We start from the raw sequence: 17,495 nt of genomic DNA on the forward strand, positions 1-17,495 counted from the left end.
TGCAGCAACAAACATGTACTTTTTTTAGCTTTTGTAACATAGGGTACCACCCCAGTGACAGCTGTTTATCTTTTTCTCTGAGAGTGTATAATGAAGCAAGTAATGATCTCAGTAATAAGTAAAGTCGAGAGGGCATTATTTACATCTGCTGTCTATACTTATTCTTTCACTTCATCTCCCACTCTAGTTTACTTTTCTCGTCCATATTTTCTTCTCCTGCCAACTCTTTTCCTCTTCCTCTTTCACTTCCCTTCTCTTCCTCAGCTGAAAGACAGGACAGGTCTGATAGTGGCAGGGTAATTTGTGTTGTTTATCAGCGGCTGCAGGGACACACAGGGGCACGTAGATGAAGCGCTCCACCAATAAAGATAAACATCGCAGGAAATGAAGTGCATTTGTGGCACATCTCGGCACTGAGTGACAGCTCTTGAATGGGCAGACCTTTCAGATGAAGGGTGACATTCCCACTGCTGTAAGACTCGAGGGCCACAGACCTCTTCAGTATTCCCTCTGACCTGCCAATCAAAAGCTTAAAGACACAGAGATTGGGTAAGAAGCTTTTGGCATGATCAAGTGATTGAAACCCACATTCAATTTTGCTCCTGCTCTTCAGGTAGTTGGCGTGCATGTTTCCAAGGGAATTCATTCACTCTGGCACTCAGCTTCAGCGCCATTCTTGCATAAGCACTTTCTATTTTACGATTGCTCGCACCGACTTGCTCGCACTAACTTAACACAGCAGTTAGTGCTGTGGACTCTGAATTAAGCTTGAAGCCTATAAATTACTCCTTCAATTTTGTCCTAGCGCACAAAGATTAGTTTGCAGCACATTGCACATTCTTTTCAGTCTGTTGAAGAGGGCATAGAGGCAATGAAAGCCTGCCCTTTAAAAAAGACCAGCTTACACCAGCATGTCATTTTCACATTTCTTTAGGCTGGTTTTTGCTGGACTAGCTGTTAGAGCTCCTGTTCAAACAGCAAGGTTGACTAAAAAAGGCTTGTAGGTTAACATAGACGTAAGATTACATGGTCTGGCAAAATTATGAAGTTAGTTAAAAGATTAGTTCACTTCCATGTCCGGATAGTTTACTAACCCCCGTGTCATCCAAGATGTTCATGTCTTTCTTTATTCAGTAAGGTTTTTGAGGAAAACATTCTGGGATTTTTCTCCATATAGTGGGCTTCAACATGGACAAATGGGTTGAAGGTCCAAATTGCAGTTTTTAATGCAGCTTCAAATGGCTCTACACAATTCCAGCTGAGGAATAAGGGTCTTATCCAGCGAAACGATTAAACATTTTCCAAAAAAAAATTTAAATGTGTATATACTTTTTTTTTTTTTTTTTTTAAACACAAATGCTCATCTTGCACTATCTGTGCACGTCCTCAACTTCACACATTATGTAATCATGTTGGAAAGGTCATGTGTGACGTAGGTGAAAGTATCGACCCAGTGTTTACAAAGTGAACATGCAAAGACTAAATCAAACGTACTTTACAAAAAAAGGTAAAACAACGATGTCGGACCATTTTGAAGTTCTACTTCTGCCTGCGTCACGCGTGACCTTTCCAATGTGATTACATAATGCGTGAAGTAGTGGACACGCATCGCAGAGCTAGTGCAAGATGAGCATTTGTGGTTAAAAAGTATATAAAGTCTTATTTTTTTAGAAAATGACCAATCGTTTCACTTGATAAGACCCTTATTCCTTGGCTGGGATTGTGTAGATCCCCATTGAAGTCCCCTATATGGAGAAAAATCCTGGAATGTTTTCCTCAAAAACAGAAAGACAGACATGAACATTTTGGATGACATGGGGGTGAGTAAATTTTATTCTGGAAGTGAATTAATCCTTTAATGTATGAGCATCAAACACAGCATATACTGGTCTTTTCAAAGGAGTGAACTGAGGCAATTGAGTTTTGATTCTGTTGAGATTCATGTTGCTGAGAAAATGTCTAAACATCAAGCAGTCCTACTGTATGTACACTTCTCTGTCTTGGAGACATGCATTGGTGCTGAATCACGGCCTACGACTGAGTGTGATAGTCTGTGAAAATGAGTCAGCATCTTAAAATAGAGAAGCACCATCACCCAAAACACAGCCTCATGAGCAGTGCTCAATGATCTCATTCTTGCTATTTATCTGTCTAGGACGCCATAAAAGAGGAAGTTTCTCATGATTCATAAAGTATTAAAGAGGTCAAAGAGCACATGATGTTTCTTTATGTGTGTTGTTGTGGTTTTGTATGTCATAAGTGGATTATGATTTGCTTAGACCTCAAGATTACTGAGCTCAACTTCAACTGTTCTTGGATTGATTTATCCTTGTTTGAACTTCACATTTCTTAAAGGGATAGTTCACCCAAAAAATGGGAATTTCTTTCTTCTGTTGAACACGAAAGAAGAATTTTTGAAAAATGTTGGTAACCAAACAGTTGCTGGTAGCTATTGACTACCAACCAGTCAGTGGCTACCAACAAATGTTTGGTTACCAACATTCTTCAAAATATCAACGGAAGAAAAACTCACGAGAGTGAGTAAATGATGACAATTTTCATTTTTGGGTGAACTATCCCTTTAAGTCATACTGGCCTCAGAAGCAAATGTTCAGTTTCAGAGAACTGAATAATGTAAAGTGTTTCCTTATTTAACTGTAGGCCATTTCCAGATGCAGCCAGCTTGAGTGGATGTTGTGTGGTTGAGCACACATCTCTGACATGGAGTATTTGAACCTGAGGGTTGTGCTCAAGGGCTCGTGACTAGACAGAACACTCTCCGCTGAAGTACGATTAGAGGAGCTAGAAGCACAAGTCACTTCCAATTACTACAGAATAAGGCTAAATCGGAGGGTTTGAGGATCAGCTAAGCAGACTAGCTACATTTTGCAGCCATTTTCATATCCACAACTGGTGTATTGTGTTCATTTTTTGTGGGTAACATGTAGCATGAAAAATCGCTAGTATTTTTGTAACCTAGCTACGGTTTCAAGATAGCTTAGTTGTTTTTGTTCTGGAAAGATGTGGTTTCAATGTTTTATACAAACAGTCAGCTACTCAACAGTGCAATCTATTTAATGGGCCGTACTTGTCATTTTCATTTGCAGCAAATTAAATATAGCTTCTACGCTGAGTAAATTCCATGAGGTAGGCATTTTAAAAAAAACGTAGGTGTTTCTCAAAACAAATCTTTGCAGATTTCTGAACTAGAACAGTAGATTTAGTTATTTGTCAGTTGCCCTTTTCATGAGAACAAATCCTGTTTTCATCTGCAAGAGTTCACTGCCTCCACCTGGGAAAACAAATGGACAAAGATTAATGGGCTATGATTAACTTCAGTAATATGGGCTTATCCGTATTACAGTAATATCACCTTTTGCTTCTGAGGAATTATCCTTCCTCATATTACAAATAATCATGACACCTGAAGAAAAGAGATTTTTTTTTTTTTTTTTTTTGTGTGTATTGATGTCTATTGTCTCTGTTCCTTAAGCCTGATTTGTAAAGCGACCTTGAGTGCTAGAAAGGCGCTATATAAATAAAAATTATTAGATGATCTTTTATTTCAATTAATTTTCCAAAGACATTTCAGAATTTCACTTGAGTTAAAATTTGAAGTGTTGTGTTCTGTTCTTTTTTTCATCCCTTTCTTTTCACTCCTGTTTGTTTTGTGCTTTGGTTGTGTTGTGGTGGTTTTTTTTTTTTTTTGATTTTTGTTATTGAATTGAGCAGTCAGACAAGACATGGACTTCTAGATTTACACTCCATTGCATCTTAAATGAAATTCACATCAGATATTAAAGTTAAAGTTCCTCCTGATCTCTTGCCAGCAAGTTTCGTTCTTACAGCCAAATCAGGTCCAATTAAAACCTGAGTGATGCGGTCTTTTAAACCCTGCACATCTTGGGTCTGAGAGACATGGACCGGTGGGAGAGGAGGGGATCAGATCTTCAGCGCATGACGATGGTGACAGGCCTTTCCTCCTGTCTGCTACATTTATCCCAGCATCCACATGCATATTAATGGACACTCTCTCTCTCTCTCTCTCTCTCTCTCTCTTTCTCTCTCTCTCAGCCTGCGGTTGAGCGGTGCTCAAAGATTTATGTCCTCCATTTGAATGTCCCTACTTGGGTGTTTGTGTTGAATGCTGCAATATTTTTCATGTTTTTTAATGATCTGTGGGACTTTCCCCTCTGTCTTAATATATAATAAAATTCACCCAGTGCTCAATGGGGCGTAATCCCCTTAATCCCATGAAATAGTAACGGGCTGATTAAAGCAGGCAGCCCCTATCGTGCTGTTTGTTTGTTTGGGTTTTATTTGTGATTGTTTGCAGTTTAAGTGGGTTGTTCTAATATATTTTTGATAAGCAAATGGTAGGCGAGGGGAAAATCAGAATAAATGGGACAACTGCACAGAAATGAGATTTGGGGCTAAAAGTTGTTGAAAGTGTTTCAAGACCCCTTGAAATGGTTTAATAAACACTTTTCTTTTCTGTGTTGCCATTTTTACTATCGAAACGGAACATATTAAAGGGGAACGACATTATTTTAGAAAGTGTTTGATTGTTCACAAATCTGTATAGTGCTGAAATTGTCTTTATGCAATAAAAGCGAATGTAGCAGTACAATAGCATGTAGATGACCTCAAAGCTATCAGACATCGACTCAAAGCCATAAATCTCTCACTTTGAATTAATGGAGTCTTTAAGGGACTGTGTGAAAGACAAAAGGACGATTATGATTTGCAGGAAGTGACTTGTGTTGTCTCCTCTACAGCTGGTGATGGAGTTCTGTGGCGCAGGCTCAGTGACAGACCTGATCAAGAACACCAAGGGCAACTCACTGAGGGAAGACTGGACTGCCTACATTAGCAGAGAGATCCTCAGGGTAACGGCTCAAGTCACTGTGCTTTATTCACTGTCATCCCTGCTGTGTTTAAACTAGCATTTGGAACATGCTTGCTGTTTTAGACTGTTTACCAGTCTAAAACTACTGAGATGATATTCCACCTGGTTAACAGTATAGACTGTCCGATATAAACAGAGGATTTGATTAGATAGTTGAAATACACTACTGTTCATAAGTTTGGGGTCAGTTTTAATATTTTTGTAGAAACTGAGAATTAATTGTTCTAGGATTCTTTAATGAATATAAAGTTTAAAAGAGCATTATTTATTTTTAGTAGAATCTTTAGTAACTGTCCATTTTAACGTATCGTCGCTAAATAAAATTATTCATTTTACTAACGTCCAATATTTAAATTGTGGTGTATGTAGTATGCATTCAGAAGACCTTTTAAATCTAGAGCATGAATCATTTTGTTCCACATTTCACAATTTTTTTTTTGTTACTTTTTAAGTGTAAAATGTAATGTACTCATTCACATCCTAGTTTGTGAATGGAGGATTCTGTCTTTTTTTTCTCTCCTAATTCATGTTTGTCTCTCTTCCAGGGCCTCACTCATCTCCACCATCACAAAGTCATCCACAGAGACATCAAAGGCCAGAATGTGCTGCTAACCGAGAACGCAGAGGTCAAACTAGGTAAGAGCACAGCCCTGAGGCTCGGATAACTTTGCATAGCATTTACAGGCCTCATTGTGACTGTGCAGAGAAGGTTTCAAAGCAAAGGAATGTGAAAGAAGCATGGCCCAGCAATGCTAATGTGCTGTTGTCCTTTAGCGGTGCCCCCTTTAAGACTCAGCAAGGAAATTAGCATTGACTGTGAGACAGAGTAGGCTGGAACAGAGGTAAATCAATTAGCCTGTGTGGGGTAAATAATTGATCATCCTTTAGTTGACAGTGCGACTCTAGCAGATTTCATAAATATCCTGAAGGCTGAATGCTAAAGGTTTGTGATTGTGAAAGGAGATTTTCAAAACAAATAGTTTATTTTCTGTCTCTCTGCCTTGAACATTTGTTTTTATTTCATCTTATTACATCTCCGTGTTTGCTTTGAGGAGAGGCCAATTACCTGAAAACATAGGCACTTGCATTTCAGCGCACCTGTTTGATTTATCACGTGTAAATGTTTTAAATTGTTCATTTTATCATGTCTAGTTAAACTAGCTTCTTATGTAATACAATTCTTCATAGCAGCTGTTGATTTTATTACATTTTTTTCACCCCTTAGCATGTTGTGCAAGCGTGTTAAAGGGACAGTTCACCAAAAAAAGAAAATAATTGTCATTCCAAACCCGCAAAACCTTTTGTTCATCTTTGGGAAAAAAAAAAAAAAAAAAGAATACCCAAAAAGTATTCTCATAGCTTCATAAAATTAAGGTTGAACCACTGATGTCACATGAAGTATTTTAACAATGTCCTTACTACCTTTCTGGGCCTTCAACGTGGTAGTTCCCTTGCTGTCTATGCAGAGTCAGAAAGCTCTTGGATTTCATCAAAAATATTTTAATTGAGTTTTCATTTTTGGGTGAACTATCCCTAAAAGTTTCCAGCGACAAGCAATTGGTCTACACTGAATGTGGAACTGTACATTAAACATCAAATACTTTTAATTACCGGACATTTTTGGACTGATGAAATTCCCCAGTGGGCTACTCTGCATGAAGGTGTGGTCACCTTAGAGAATTTTGGTGAAATTTCGCGGACAAAAAATTTCCTTCGCAATAGTATAGCAATATATAAAGCACCACTCACACAATAGTCATTCGCTGTTGGTCAATGCAGCAAATTCAAGTGATGAACTTGAATTTAGCTGAAATGACTGCATTTTGTTTGCAAATTTTCACACAGCAACAGTAATTGTAATCTAAACCGTAATCTTTCACTTGTCAGAACACAATCTTAAAGATGGCTTTTATCACTTTATTGCATCACATCTGGTTAGTACATGACATTACACTAAAATAATTGGTTAATAACATTGAAACAAGGGCCTCAGTTGTACTTTAGTTTGCTCACAGTGGTAGAGAAGTAATTGCATCATGGCCTATAGACCTTAATCAGGTTAGACGCCATGTTGAATTTAACGTGGATGAAAACGAGACTGTGAGGGATAGATTATAGTGTTTACAATGGCACACGTTGTATAAAGGTCTTAGATCTCGTAATTTTCACAACTACTGATAGCTGAATAATCAGTTTGTTTTTAAATAACAAAACAGTCCATTGAATGCACTGTACTTCTATCCCTCACAGTCTTGATTTCATTCCTGTTAAATATTATATATGACGCTACCTTGATTAAGGTCTATAGTTCTTGCAGTTAGTCCAACCTGTTGTAGCTCTCAGCATTTCGCAATCAATCGTGATTAATCGCATCCAAAATAAGTTTTTGTTTTACATAATGTGTGTATTGTGTATATTTATTATGTATATATAAATACACACACATACAGCATATATTTTGAAAATATTTACATGTGTATATATTTATATTCATATAATTTATATTATATATAAATATATTTAATTTAAACGTAACATATTTTTCTTAAATATATACATGAATGTGTTTATATATACACTAAATATACACATCACACACACAGATTATGCAAAAACAAAAACTTTTATTTTGAATGCAATTAATCGCAGTTAATCGTTTGACAGCACTACTTAAAACTAATCAGATTGTTTTCCTTGCCATCTATTTCATTTGAACCCCAGTGGACTTTGGTGTGAGTGCACAGCTGGATCGCACTGTGAGCCGCAGGAACACTTTCATCGGCACTCCTTATTGGATGGCACCGGAGGTCATCGCGTGTGACGAGAATCCTGATGCCACATATGACTATAAGGTGAGTGCTCCTTACTCAGAAATATATAATCTGTGACGTATGATATTTTACATGGTCTTAAAGTGATAATCACGTTGTGAGAAAACGCATTCAAATGCATTTTGTTTCTGTGCTGCTGCAGCCAATGAAAATTCTACTCTAACAAAAGAGCGCTCTCATTTCAAATTGGTTTGCAGTGATTTAACCAGGAGGAGAGTATTGATCACGGCTCCTCAATTTACTCAATACACACGTGAGCATATGCAATCAAAATCTAATAAACTCGCCTTGGTAATAATTTAGTCACCATTATCCACAAATCACTCACGCTAATACAGTGATCCGTGCTGCGGCTGGCAGCATTGATAATGTCACTATAACAGGACAAGCAATCATCCTCCCCTTTCCTGTCAAAAGAAATATTGGCTTGTTTCTTTTTAGCATTAGGCTCTAGTCTGTTTCAATGCATGTTTAAAAATTCATCCCTGGTTTAGCTCAAAGCTCAGACAAATGTAAAGAAAGTGATTTTATTGCAGTATGAAATGTCATCTGTGTGCAGTGGTTTTACTCTCTGCTGCATGGCATTTATATTGGCATATCAAATTGCCTACTTGTCATAGACGTAATGCTCAGCACCACTGATAAAAGCCTGCGCTGTATTAGGTTTGCCCACCTCCTGTTCGAAATCATTTTTTTCTGTTTCAACAAATCCTCAGAAAAAGGACTTTCAGAAAAATGTAAATTATATGTGAGCGGTTTTATTTTCTGTTCGTCTTAAGATTTGTAATTTAACCCTCTTACTAGTATAAAAAATTAAATAGACTTAAAAAATAAATATTAAATTAGAAAGGGTCCATGATATGTTGCTACTTAAAGGTTACATTTTTGAGTAAAATTTACTTTTTTTTTTGTATTGTTTTTTGAGATTGCAAAATGTTTGGTTATTAAATTCAGATTATGTTTGACATTGTTTTTTAATTTACTGCAGTTATTCGTTTTTTTACTTATTTTAGTTTTTGTTTGTTTTTATCACCACACTTTTTTATTAGAAAATTTACATTTGTTATGTGATTTTCAATTGATTGCAGTCAAAAAGGTCGAGACCTGTGAGGTTTTTATGGGGAATGCGTTTAAAGCTAGCTACTTTTCAAGCTGGATTAATTGTGTGTTAGAGAATATTTCATATAACTTTTTTTTTTTTTTTTTTTTATCTAATGCTAAAAATAGTCATTTGACACCAGTTTCATTGCTCTACCTCTGAAGAAGGAACAGATGATAGAAGGGTGAAACTTTCTCTCATCTTTGTGTTCTGAAATGTAATGTAGTCAAATCACTCAACAGATTTCAATAGAGTTCCAGAGAAACTGTCAGGCAGCCAGACTTCCATGGAAGAGAGCCTAAAGGTTATCACACCGGTTTGTTGTTTACGTACCTGTGGTTACGTTTGTGTGTAGAGATGCAATAAAGTAGAGAATCTGGGATGGGTGAATCATTCTGGCTCTGAAGCGAACTATGACTGTTTTAGATTAAAACCAATATCCCAACGTCTGAATGAATAAAACAGCTCTTGAATGAGTAACTGAAATAGGGTCAGCAGTTAACCAGTGCACTGGGAAAAAAGGTCTCCTGAATGCTGCATTTTTAAAAATATATATTTAATATTTTTCTGTTAGTGGTATCTCGTGAGTTTGGTAGAGCCTCCTCCGGCACTATAGCTGTCAGATTTGTTCTGTATTCACCGCTTTAGAGACAAGTGTTAAATGTGGAGTTAATAAAAAGTGGATTTTGATGGAGAAAACGAGAATCAGTTCAAGTACATCAACATCTACTGTAAAGTTCCAGAGCTGCATAAACTAACGTAAGGACCAAAACATTATTGCAGTGTATTTCAGCAGACTGTTTTCTGTTGTTACACTTACAGTGCAGCTATAATTATCTAAATTGAGATTTAAAGTCCAACATGCTGTGTGTGTTATACGATTAGAAAAAAAAGCCTTCATAAAGGTAAACACAATTTCTGACACTTGACTGACAATGACGGTTCTGCCTAATAATACCCTTTGGTGGTTTTTTGTGTTGTTGGTAATTAAATGATTATACACTGCCGCTAAAAAGATTGGGATCAGGAATTTTTTTATTTTATTTTTTTTAAGGGAGTCTCTTCTGCTCAAGGCTGTATTTATTCGATCAAAAATACAGAAAAATCAGTAATATTGTGAAATCTTATTGCAATTTCTAATATTGGTTTCCTATTTTAATATACTTTAAAATAGAATTTATTTCTGTGACGCAGCGCTGAATTTTCAGCATAATTACTCCAGTCTTCAGTGTCACACGATCCTTCAGAAATCATGCTAATATGCAGATTTATTATGAGTGTTGAAACTGTTGTGCTGCTTCATATTGTTTTTGGAACGTTATATATATATATATATATATATATATATATATATATATATATATATATATATATATATATATATATATATATATATATATATATATATATATATATATATATATATATATATATATATATATATATATATATATATATATATATATATATATATATATATATATATATATATATATATATATATATATATATTTTTTTTTTATTCTTTGATAAATTCAAAGTTTAAAAGCAGCATTTGTTCAAAATAGAAATCTTTTCTAACAATATATGTCTTTACTATGACTTTTTATTCATTTAACACATCCCTCCTGAATAAAAGTATTAATTTCTTTAAAAAAATGTACTGACCCCAAACCTATCCTAATCCTAAAAAACAATATCACGGGTCCCCCAAAAAAATATGAAGCAGCACAACGGTTTTCAACATTTATTTATAAATTAGCATATTAGAATGATTTCTGAAGGATCATGTGACACTGAAGACTGGAGTAATGAAGCATTGCTTCACAGAAATGAGTTATATTTTAAAGTATATTAAAATAGAAAACTCTTTTTAAATTGCAATAATATTTCACAAAAATCTTTTTCTGTATATTTGATCAAATGGATGCAGCCTTGATGAGCAGAAGAAACTTCTTTTAAAAAACATTAAAAAATATTACTGATTCCAAACTTTTGAGGCAGTGTAATCTCACTGCAATTAATTTGTTTTTGTTTGATTTCCCCAAAAAGGGGAAAAAAGATTTACAATAACTTTTAAAAATGACATTTCTTGTTTGAAAATCTGTTGGTTATTTACATTCAAGATCAAGTCCTCTTAGATGGGACAGACCAATTTTACACCATTTTAAGGGGCATACAAACTTTTTTTTTTTTTACTAGGTTAATTTTATGTTCAGTAATAGTTTATCTAGTATTTCTAAATTTGTCTATGTTATTGTGTCCCTTCTCATGTGCAGTTTCCTCTCTTGTGTTTCAGAGTGACCTGTGGTCGTTGGGAATCACAGCCATTGAGATGGCCGAAGGAGCCCCACGTGAGTAAAATGGTTCATTGCTTTGTTTATATTGGGATTATGTTTTCATAGAAAAGGTATACACCATCCAAAGTTACATCAGGACAGGGCTACTTCAGTTTTCAAGGTCATCAAAGCAGAATCCTCACTTTGTGGAAGTTTAACAAAAAATGTATTAAATTACCCTCAAGCAGTGCCTACAATGAATTAAATATTTTGCAAATAAATGTACCTTCATTTTGAAACTTGATGGATGCAAGCCAACGCATATAAAAAGTTGCCGTATGTTGAGTTGCGTTGCATTATGACATTGGCTGAAACATATGTGAATGTCACCGACCTCTTCCTTGCATCTGTTGGATATATAAGACTGTCCTCACGGTCAGAGTCTGGACAAGCCACGTGAGCCGCTCTCAGTGGAAGGCTGTCTCACAGATGGCTGAGCAGTGACGGATAGGCAAAAGGGCAGGCAGACTGTAGTGATCTTGTCCTGGCTGGAGAGGGGAATAATCCTGTAGGAAGGTGCCCTGGCAGGGTGGTACTGCTTTGGCCAGGGGACAGAAAGCTGCTGGGCAGTGCACTTGAGGACAAATCTGCCTTTTTTTATGTAGTCCATTGGAGAGATGACTCACCGTTGTGACTGCTGACAACAAATGGAAATGTGTATGTGTGTTTGTGCATGTATTTTTGTTGGCACTGGCATATTGGCCCTCGGTATGTAGCAACAGATCTTTGTCCAAAAGTGACATTGCTGGTCAAACTCACTAAGCTCGACCGTCCTCTAGTTTGGAATGAGCTTGCCATCCCTGCTGCCAGACTGAAAGACATTGTACCCTCAAACCGCGACCATTCTGTGCTGGGAACTCGCTCGCACCTGCCCATGTAGTCTGATACTTGCCATCTGCATCTATTCAAGCCGCACAATCCTGTTCCAAAATTGGTATTAGCTTCATATTTGGTTGATTTGTTGAAAGCGAGCTGTTGGACTTCACAAGCATGTTGAAAATTGAGTTTTAACCTCTTGTTGATGCTTGATATTGTCCGTGAGAGGTTTTATATTGAGGCATGCTGAAAACTAATGCAGCACATTTGAGAAATAGATGTATTTTTTAGGGTCAGTTCAAGAATGCATTTATAGAATATATTACCAGTCAGAACTACATTCTTTGACTGTGTTCACACGATTTTTAAATATGGCTTATATCATGCACTTGTCTGAACAGGCAATGCTGCGAAACTGGCCTAGATGTGTAAAACACCCCACCCTGGAATATTCATCCTAACATCATCAGCAAATATCGTCATATAATTTAATATGAATTTATGCACTCAATTTAAGCATTAGAATTTGCATTGTGACGTCTGTTGTCACTGTTCAAAACAATTGTCTCAATTTTTGAGTGCTAATGTATATCAATATAGTTTAAATGGTTTTGGAAATGTATAAATGGTTTTTATTTATTTTTATTTAATTTAATTTAATTCTTTTTGCTTTTTGTTTTGCTTTGCTTTTGCGTTTTTTACCCCAAGGGTAAATCAAGCATGTGAGAGGGGAAATCCAATTTGAGCCATGTTTAACTGCAGTGTGAATAAAGCCTTTAGTAGCCAGCTTTCTGTGCACATTTTGAATGGGTGTCATTGTGAGTGCAATACATAATAAAAGTGCTTTCTGACAAGAGCAGGTCTTTGTTGTATGTAAGGGATATTTACATAGAAGCCATAAATATATTGCTGCTTGTCATGGTCCTGATCACCGTCCAATCATAATGATGCATTCAAGAGATAGTAAACAGAAATATGCAATCTGATTTTATGTTTTGGCACATAAACTCTACTGGATATTTAGTCCTGTCTATTTCTAAAAGCTAGGCTGAGATCTGCTGGACGGTTTTGGACAGCACAACACATCCAGTGTTAACATTCTCCTCTCTCTCCCCACAGCCCTTTGTGATATGCACCCAATGAGAGCCCTGTTTCTGATCCCTAGAAACCCAGCTCCCAGGCTCAAGTCCAAGAAGTGGTGAGTGCCCCTCTCTTTGTTCACAAAGGTCACAAAGACAGACCCCCAGTCTAGAGCTTCTGCGAGACCAAACAAGATCTCCCAAGCACTCTGTCCCATCTACTTTTAATCAGAAAGTCCTGAACACTTATTCACTGTTCACTTCATCTGTCACATGTGATCTTCATTCAGTATGTCAGCCCACTTGAATGCAATGCCTTGAGAAAGGTTGCTTGTCACGCTAGACGTACAGGTTTCTGTTTGTTAACAGCAACTGATAATTACATGATTCCTAAACTTGTTTTGTCAAGCTATCTGGCAAGAGCGAGTTTGTTTACAAGAAGCCAAAAATAAAGAGAGAGATAAGCCCGCAGCGTTTCCCTCAAGCTCTTCCTCATATCTTCAGGTCTAAAAAATTCCAGTCGTTCATTGAGAGCTGTCTGGTGAAAAACCACAACCAGAGGCCCAGCACAGAACAGCTCCTCAAACATCCCTATATTCGAGAGCTGCCCAACGAGAGACAGATCCGCATTCAGCTCAAGGACCACATCGACCGCACCAAGAAGAAGAGAGGCGAGAGAGGTGAGCAACCTGATCAGCTTTATATATTAACATGTCAAATCAGATATGCCCCGTTTGGTCTTTACAGCTGGGAAAATGCCCTCACCAGATGCTCTCTGCTGACATTTAGCATTTATGACATAACGCATGACCTCCATTCCCCATTTTCCATTTGGCTTGTCTTTTTCCCCCCATATAGCCCCTATAAATTGCTGCTTGAAGTTATATTACATAAGAGTTTAGCAGTATTGCTATTCTCCAAATGGCCACTTTGATGTATTCTCAAAATAAAGGTTGAAAATGAAGGATGTCGCTGTGCGGTTATAAATATTAAGAGGAGAGTTATACGAGGAAAATTTAGACCCAAGCATTTTAGTAAATCAGTGAATGTTTGTATTTTTAAATATTACAAATATATACACACTACAGTTTAAAGAAATTAATAAATTGAACAAAAGTGACAGTAAAACGTTTGTTATAGAATTGTATTTTTTTTTTTAATGCCGCTTACCTTCTATTCATCATAAACCCTGAAAAAAAGTATCACATTCTAGTGTTTTCAACTATGATAATAATAATAAGAAATCTTTCTTGAGCAGCAAATGAACATATTTTAATGATTTCTGAAGGTTCATGTGACACTGAAGACTGGGGTAATGGCTGCTGAAAATTCAGCTTTGCCATCATATCAGTTTACAAAATATAAAATAGAAAAGGTATTTTAAATTATAATAATATTTTATATTACTGTTTGTTGTATTTTTGATCAGATAAATAGAGCCTTGGTTCTTTCAAAAACATTTACAATTCTTACCGACTCCAAACTTTTGAATGCTAATGTAAACAATGGCACCAAAACATATTTTGAATTTTCCACAAAATTTATTCACAATGAAAATATTAAACCAAGTATATTATATCAAGTTTTACAGTAATTATTAACAAATATATTTAGACACAACCAGTAAGTGTTCAAATAATTTTTGTCCTCGTTTTTAACAACTATATTTTTAATACTCTTGACCATAAGTTCATTTTGGGAAATGCTTTGCTCCAAAAAAAAGAAGGGTTTGTGCTACATTTCTTTGCTATAAGTGCCACTTGTCAGATATTCTATTAAATACAGCTTGTCCCTTAAAGGTGCGATAGTGTGGCTTGTGTAATTTTAAGTGTCAGAGAGAGAGAAGGTGAAAAATAGTCATTTAAAACTAAATTATATTTGTGAATGGTGCTAGAATCCTTGAACATCATAAGTGCACTTCAGGGAAAAGCTACAAAATCATAGAATATTGGCACTTTAAAAGCAGACAGATGCTTTAAGGACACAGAATGTCAAGGTACCTGACGGGGATCCCATCAGGGAGGGTTTTGCATGTCTGAAATGTGACTGCTGGATATTTTCACACCTGCAGATGAGACCGAGTACGAGTACAGCGGGAGTGAAGAGGAGGAGGAGGAGCACGACATGGGAGAACCCAGGTACATCCCGCATGAGGTGTTGGGGGTTGAGCTGGATGTGTGGATGTGGGTATATGAGACAAACTGATTCATTCATTCATTCATTCATCCATCTCTATACAGCTCCATCATTAACATACCCGGAGAGTCCACTCTGAGGCGGGATTTCCTACGGCTGCAGCTGGCCAATAAAGAACGATCAGAGGCCCTGCGCAGACAGCAGCTGGAACAACAGCAGAATGAGGGACACAAGCACCAACTACTGGCAGAGAGACAGAAACGCATTGAGGAACAAAAAGAACAGAGGCGCCGATTAGAAGAGGTACGTCATCGTGCGCGCGTGTGTGTGTTTGTGTGCAAGCCACAGTGCGTTTACCATAACTTCTAAGGTTTACACCAGCTGTAGTCTCATGGCATAACTTCAGCTGCTCTGAGCTCATATGAAGGGAACTTTTCTTAATATAAATCCGTGAATTGAGGCTCTCTGCATTTGCTCACTTAGATCTGCTCAGTGATGTAAGAGATCTTTAGTATTTATATGGAGAACATCCAGATTAGCAGTTACACACAAACGCAGACCAGCATTCCTCTCCTACAGCGAGTGATGACTTTACCACCAGGCTCAGCGTAGCTTGAGGCCAAGGGTTATTTTAAGGAATAGTGCATTGTGGGAAGCAGGAAATTCAGCATGCTAATGATAAGCTAGTTTTTTGTGAAGTCTATTCTTGGAATATGACTACTAGGGCCTAGAGTAATATATTATGTAGGGTAATATATTATATAATCGCAGAATATTCACAGTGATTTTGCTGGTTTTATTAAACAATATTGTGACTATTACGATGATTTTAATGCACTTTTTTGTTCGGCCATTAAAAATCTTAAATACTGTAATGCTGTAAATAATTCTTAATAATAAAAATAATGGTTATTGTGTAGCGAAAACATGTTTGACTTGGTCTGTTTGAATTGATTTACGTAAATTAATCAAACTTACAGTTTCAATGAATCAAATTTTGCGCTGCGTTTGTTGCTCAAATATGTTTAAGATATTCTTTGTTGGTAATTTTTCATTTATTAAAATGTTTTAGTAACATTTATGTATAAAATTAGATTGCACATTTTCTGTGCTTATAAATTAAAAGAATTAAACATAATCTGGTTATTATAGTTAACTAAAACTTATATAAAAATAGTGCTAGTTTAAATAAAGCTGAAACGAAATATAAATATTAGAAAAAAATCTTAAACTAAATGAAAATTAGAAATGTTGCCTTGGCAACTAACTGAAATAAGATTAGGATTAGGAGCGCTAACATTATTAAATGGAAATAAAAACTAGAACTGAAATAGAAGGAAATTAAACCCAAATATGTAACAAGTACTTAACAAAATAAAAAATAAAATAGAAGATATAGTATTATTTACTAAAATAAAACTCTACCCTTTCAGAGCAAATAAATAAATATTGAGATATACTGGCATCAAAAGATAAATATCGAGGTACTTGTATAGATTTTTGCCATATCACCCTGCTCTAACCTACTGATGTGGATAATGGAGGACATCAGCTGGTCTGGCTCAATGGTCATTTTACGTCCCAATAGCATCACACATTAACAAACGACACACTCCAGTTGAGTTCTACTGGAGTCTCGCTGCACATGAAACCAGAGTACGTGGAAGGAAAAATGCTTCTACACTCAACAGGTTATTCAGCTGCATGATTGTGTGTGTGCGTCTCACAGCAACAGCGGCGTGAGCGTGAGCTCAGGAAGCAGCAGGAAAGGGAGCAGAGGCATCGCTATGAGGAGCAGCTCCGTCGAGAGGAGGAGAGGAGACAGGCCGAAAGGGAGCAGGTACACACACAGCACTGCTCCGATGACACGGCTGGAAACCAACTACACACTCAATTAATGGAAGTTAATTGTTGTTAAAGTAACCCTGTGAACGGCTCCGTAACGAAGAGGTTCTGTGGAGAGCCAGATAAGACACGGGAAATGAGCACACAGCACTCCTGCTTTTCTCTTTATCTGCTCCAGGAAGATTGACCATCTAACATCCTTAACTGGGATATGTGCGTGTGTGTGTATGTGTGTGTGCGTCCACATGACCTTGAACCATTCCCCCACACATCTCATGATGTATGAAGGGACGGCTGAGTCACTGACTTGATAAATAGAAGACAATATCTCTCTTTCATTCGTGTGGGTTAGGTTAATTACCTCGCAGAGCTGTCGGTACGATTCTAAGAATGGCTCTCTTAATGGCCGCTGTTTTCCAGAGCTCTGACCCGCGTGCTCGC

General features: G+C 36.7%; 1 protein-coding gene across 8 annotated transcripts in view; it reads left to right on the forward strand.

The window, feature by feature from the left end:
• The window catches only part of tnika (TRAF2 and NCK interacting kinase a), an 86,537-nt gene that overhangs the window by 46,137 nt on the left and 22,905 nt on the right, over positions 1 to 17,495 (forward strand). For 7 of the 8 annotated variants that reach the window (XM_058798434.1, XM_058798442.1, XM_058798447.1 and 4 more), the window contains exons 5-13: positions 4,779 to 4,889; positions 5,455 to 5,545; positions 7,631 to 7,761; positions 11,139 to 11,193; positions 13,114 to 13,192; positions 13,578 to 13,753; positions 15,145 to 15,211; positions 15,314 to 15,512; positions 16,939 to 17,049. In XM_058798434.1, coding sequence (XP_058654417.1) covers positions 4,779 to 4,889; positions 5,455 to 5,545; positions 7,631 to 7,761; positions 11,139 to 11,193; positions 13,114 to 13,192; positions 13,578 to 13,753; positions 15,145 to 15,211; positions 15,314 to 15,512; positions 16,939 to 17,049 — 1,020 coding nt within the window. The remainder of the gene's footprint in view (positions 1 to 4,778; positions 4,890 to 5,454; positions 5,546 to 7,630; positions 7,762 to 11,138; positions 11,194 to 13,113; positions 13,193 to 13,577; positions 13,754 to 15,144; positions 15,212 to 15,313; positions 15,513 to 16,938; positions 17,050 to 17,495) is intronic. The other variant, XM_058798452.1, reaches the window with a different exon arrangement.

Source organism: Onychostoma macrolepis, chromosome 02, assembly GCF_012432095.1.
Source record: "Onychostoma macrolepis isolate SWU-2019 chromosome 02, ASM1243209v1, whole genome shotgun sequence".
Taxonomy (NCBI): Eukaryota; Metazoa; Chordata; class Actinopteri; order Cypriniformes; family Cyprinidae; genus Onychostoma; species Onychostoma macrolepis.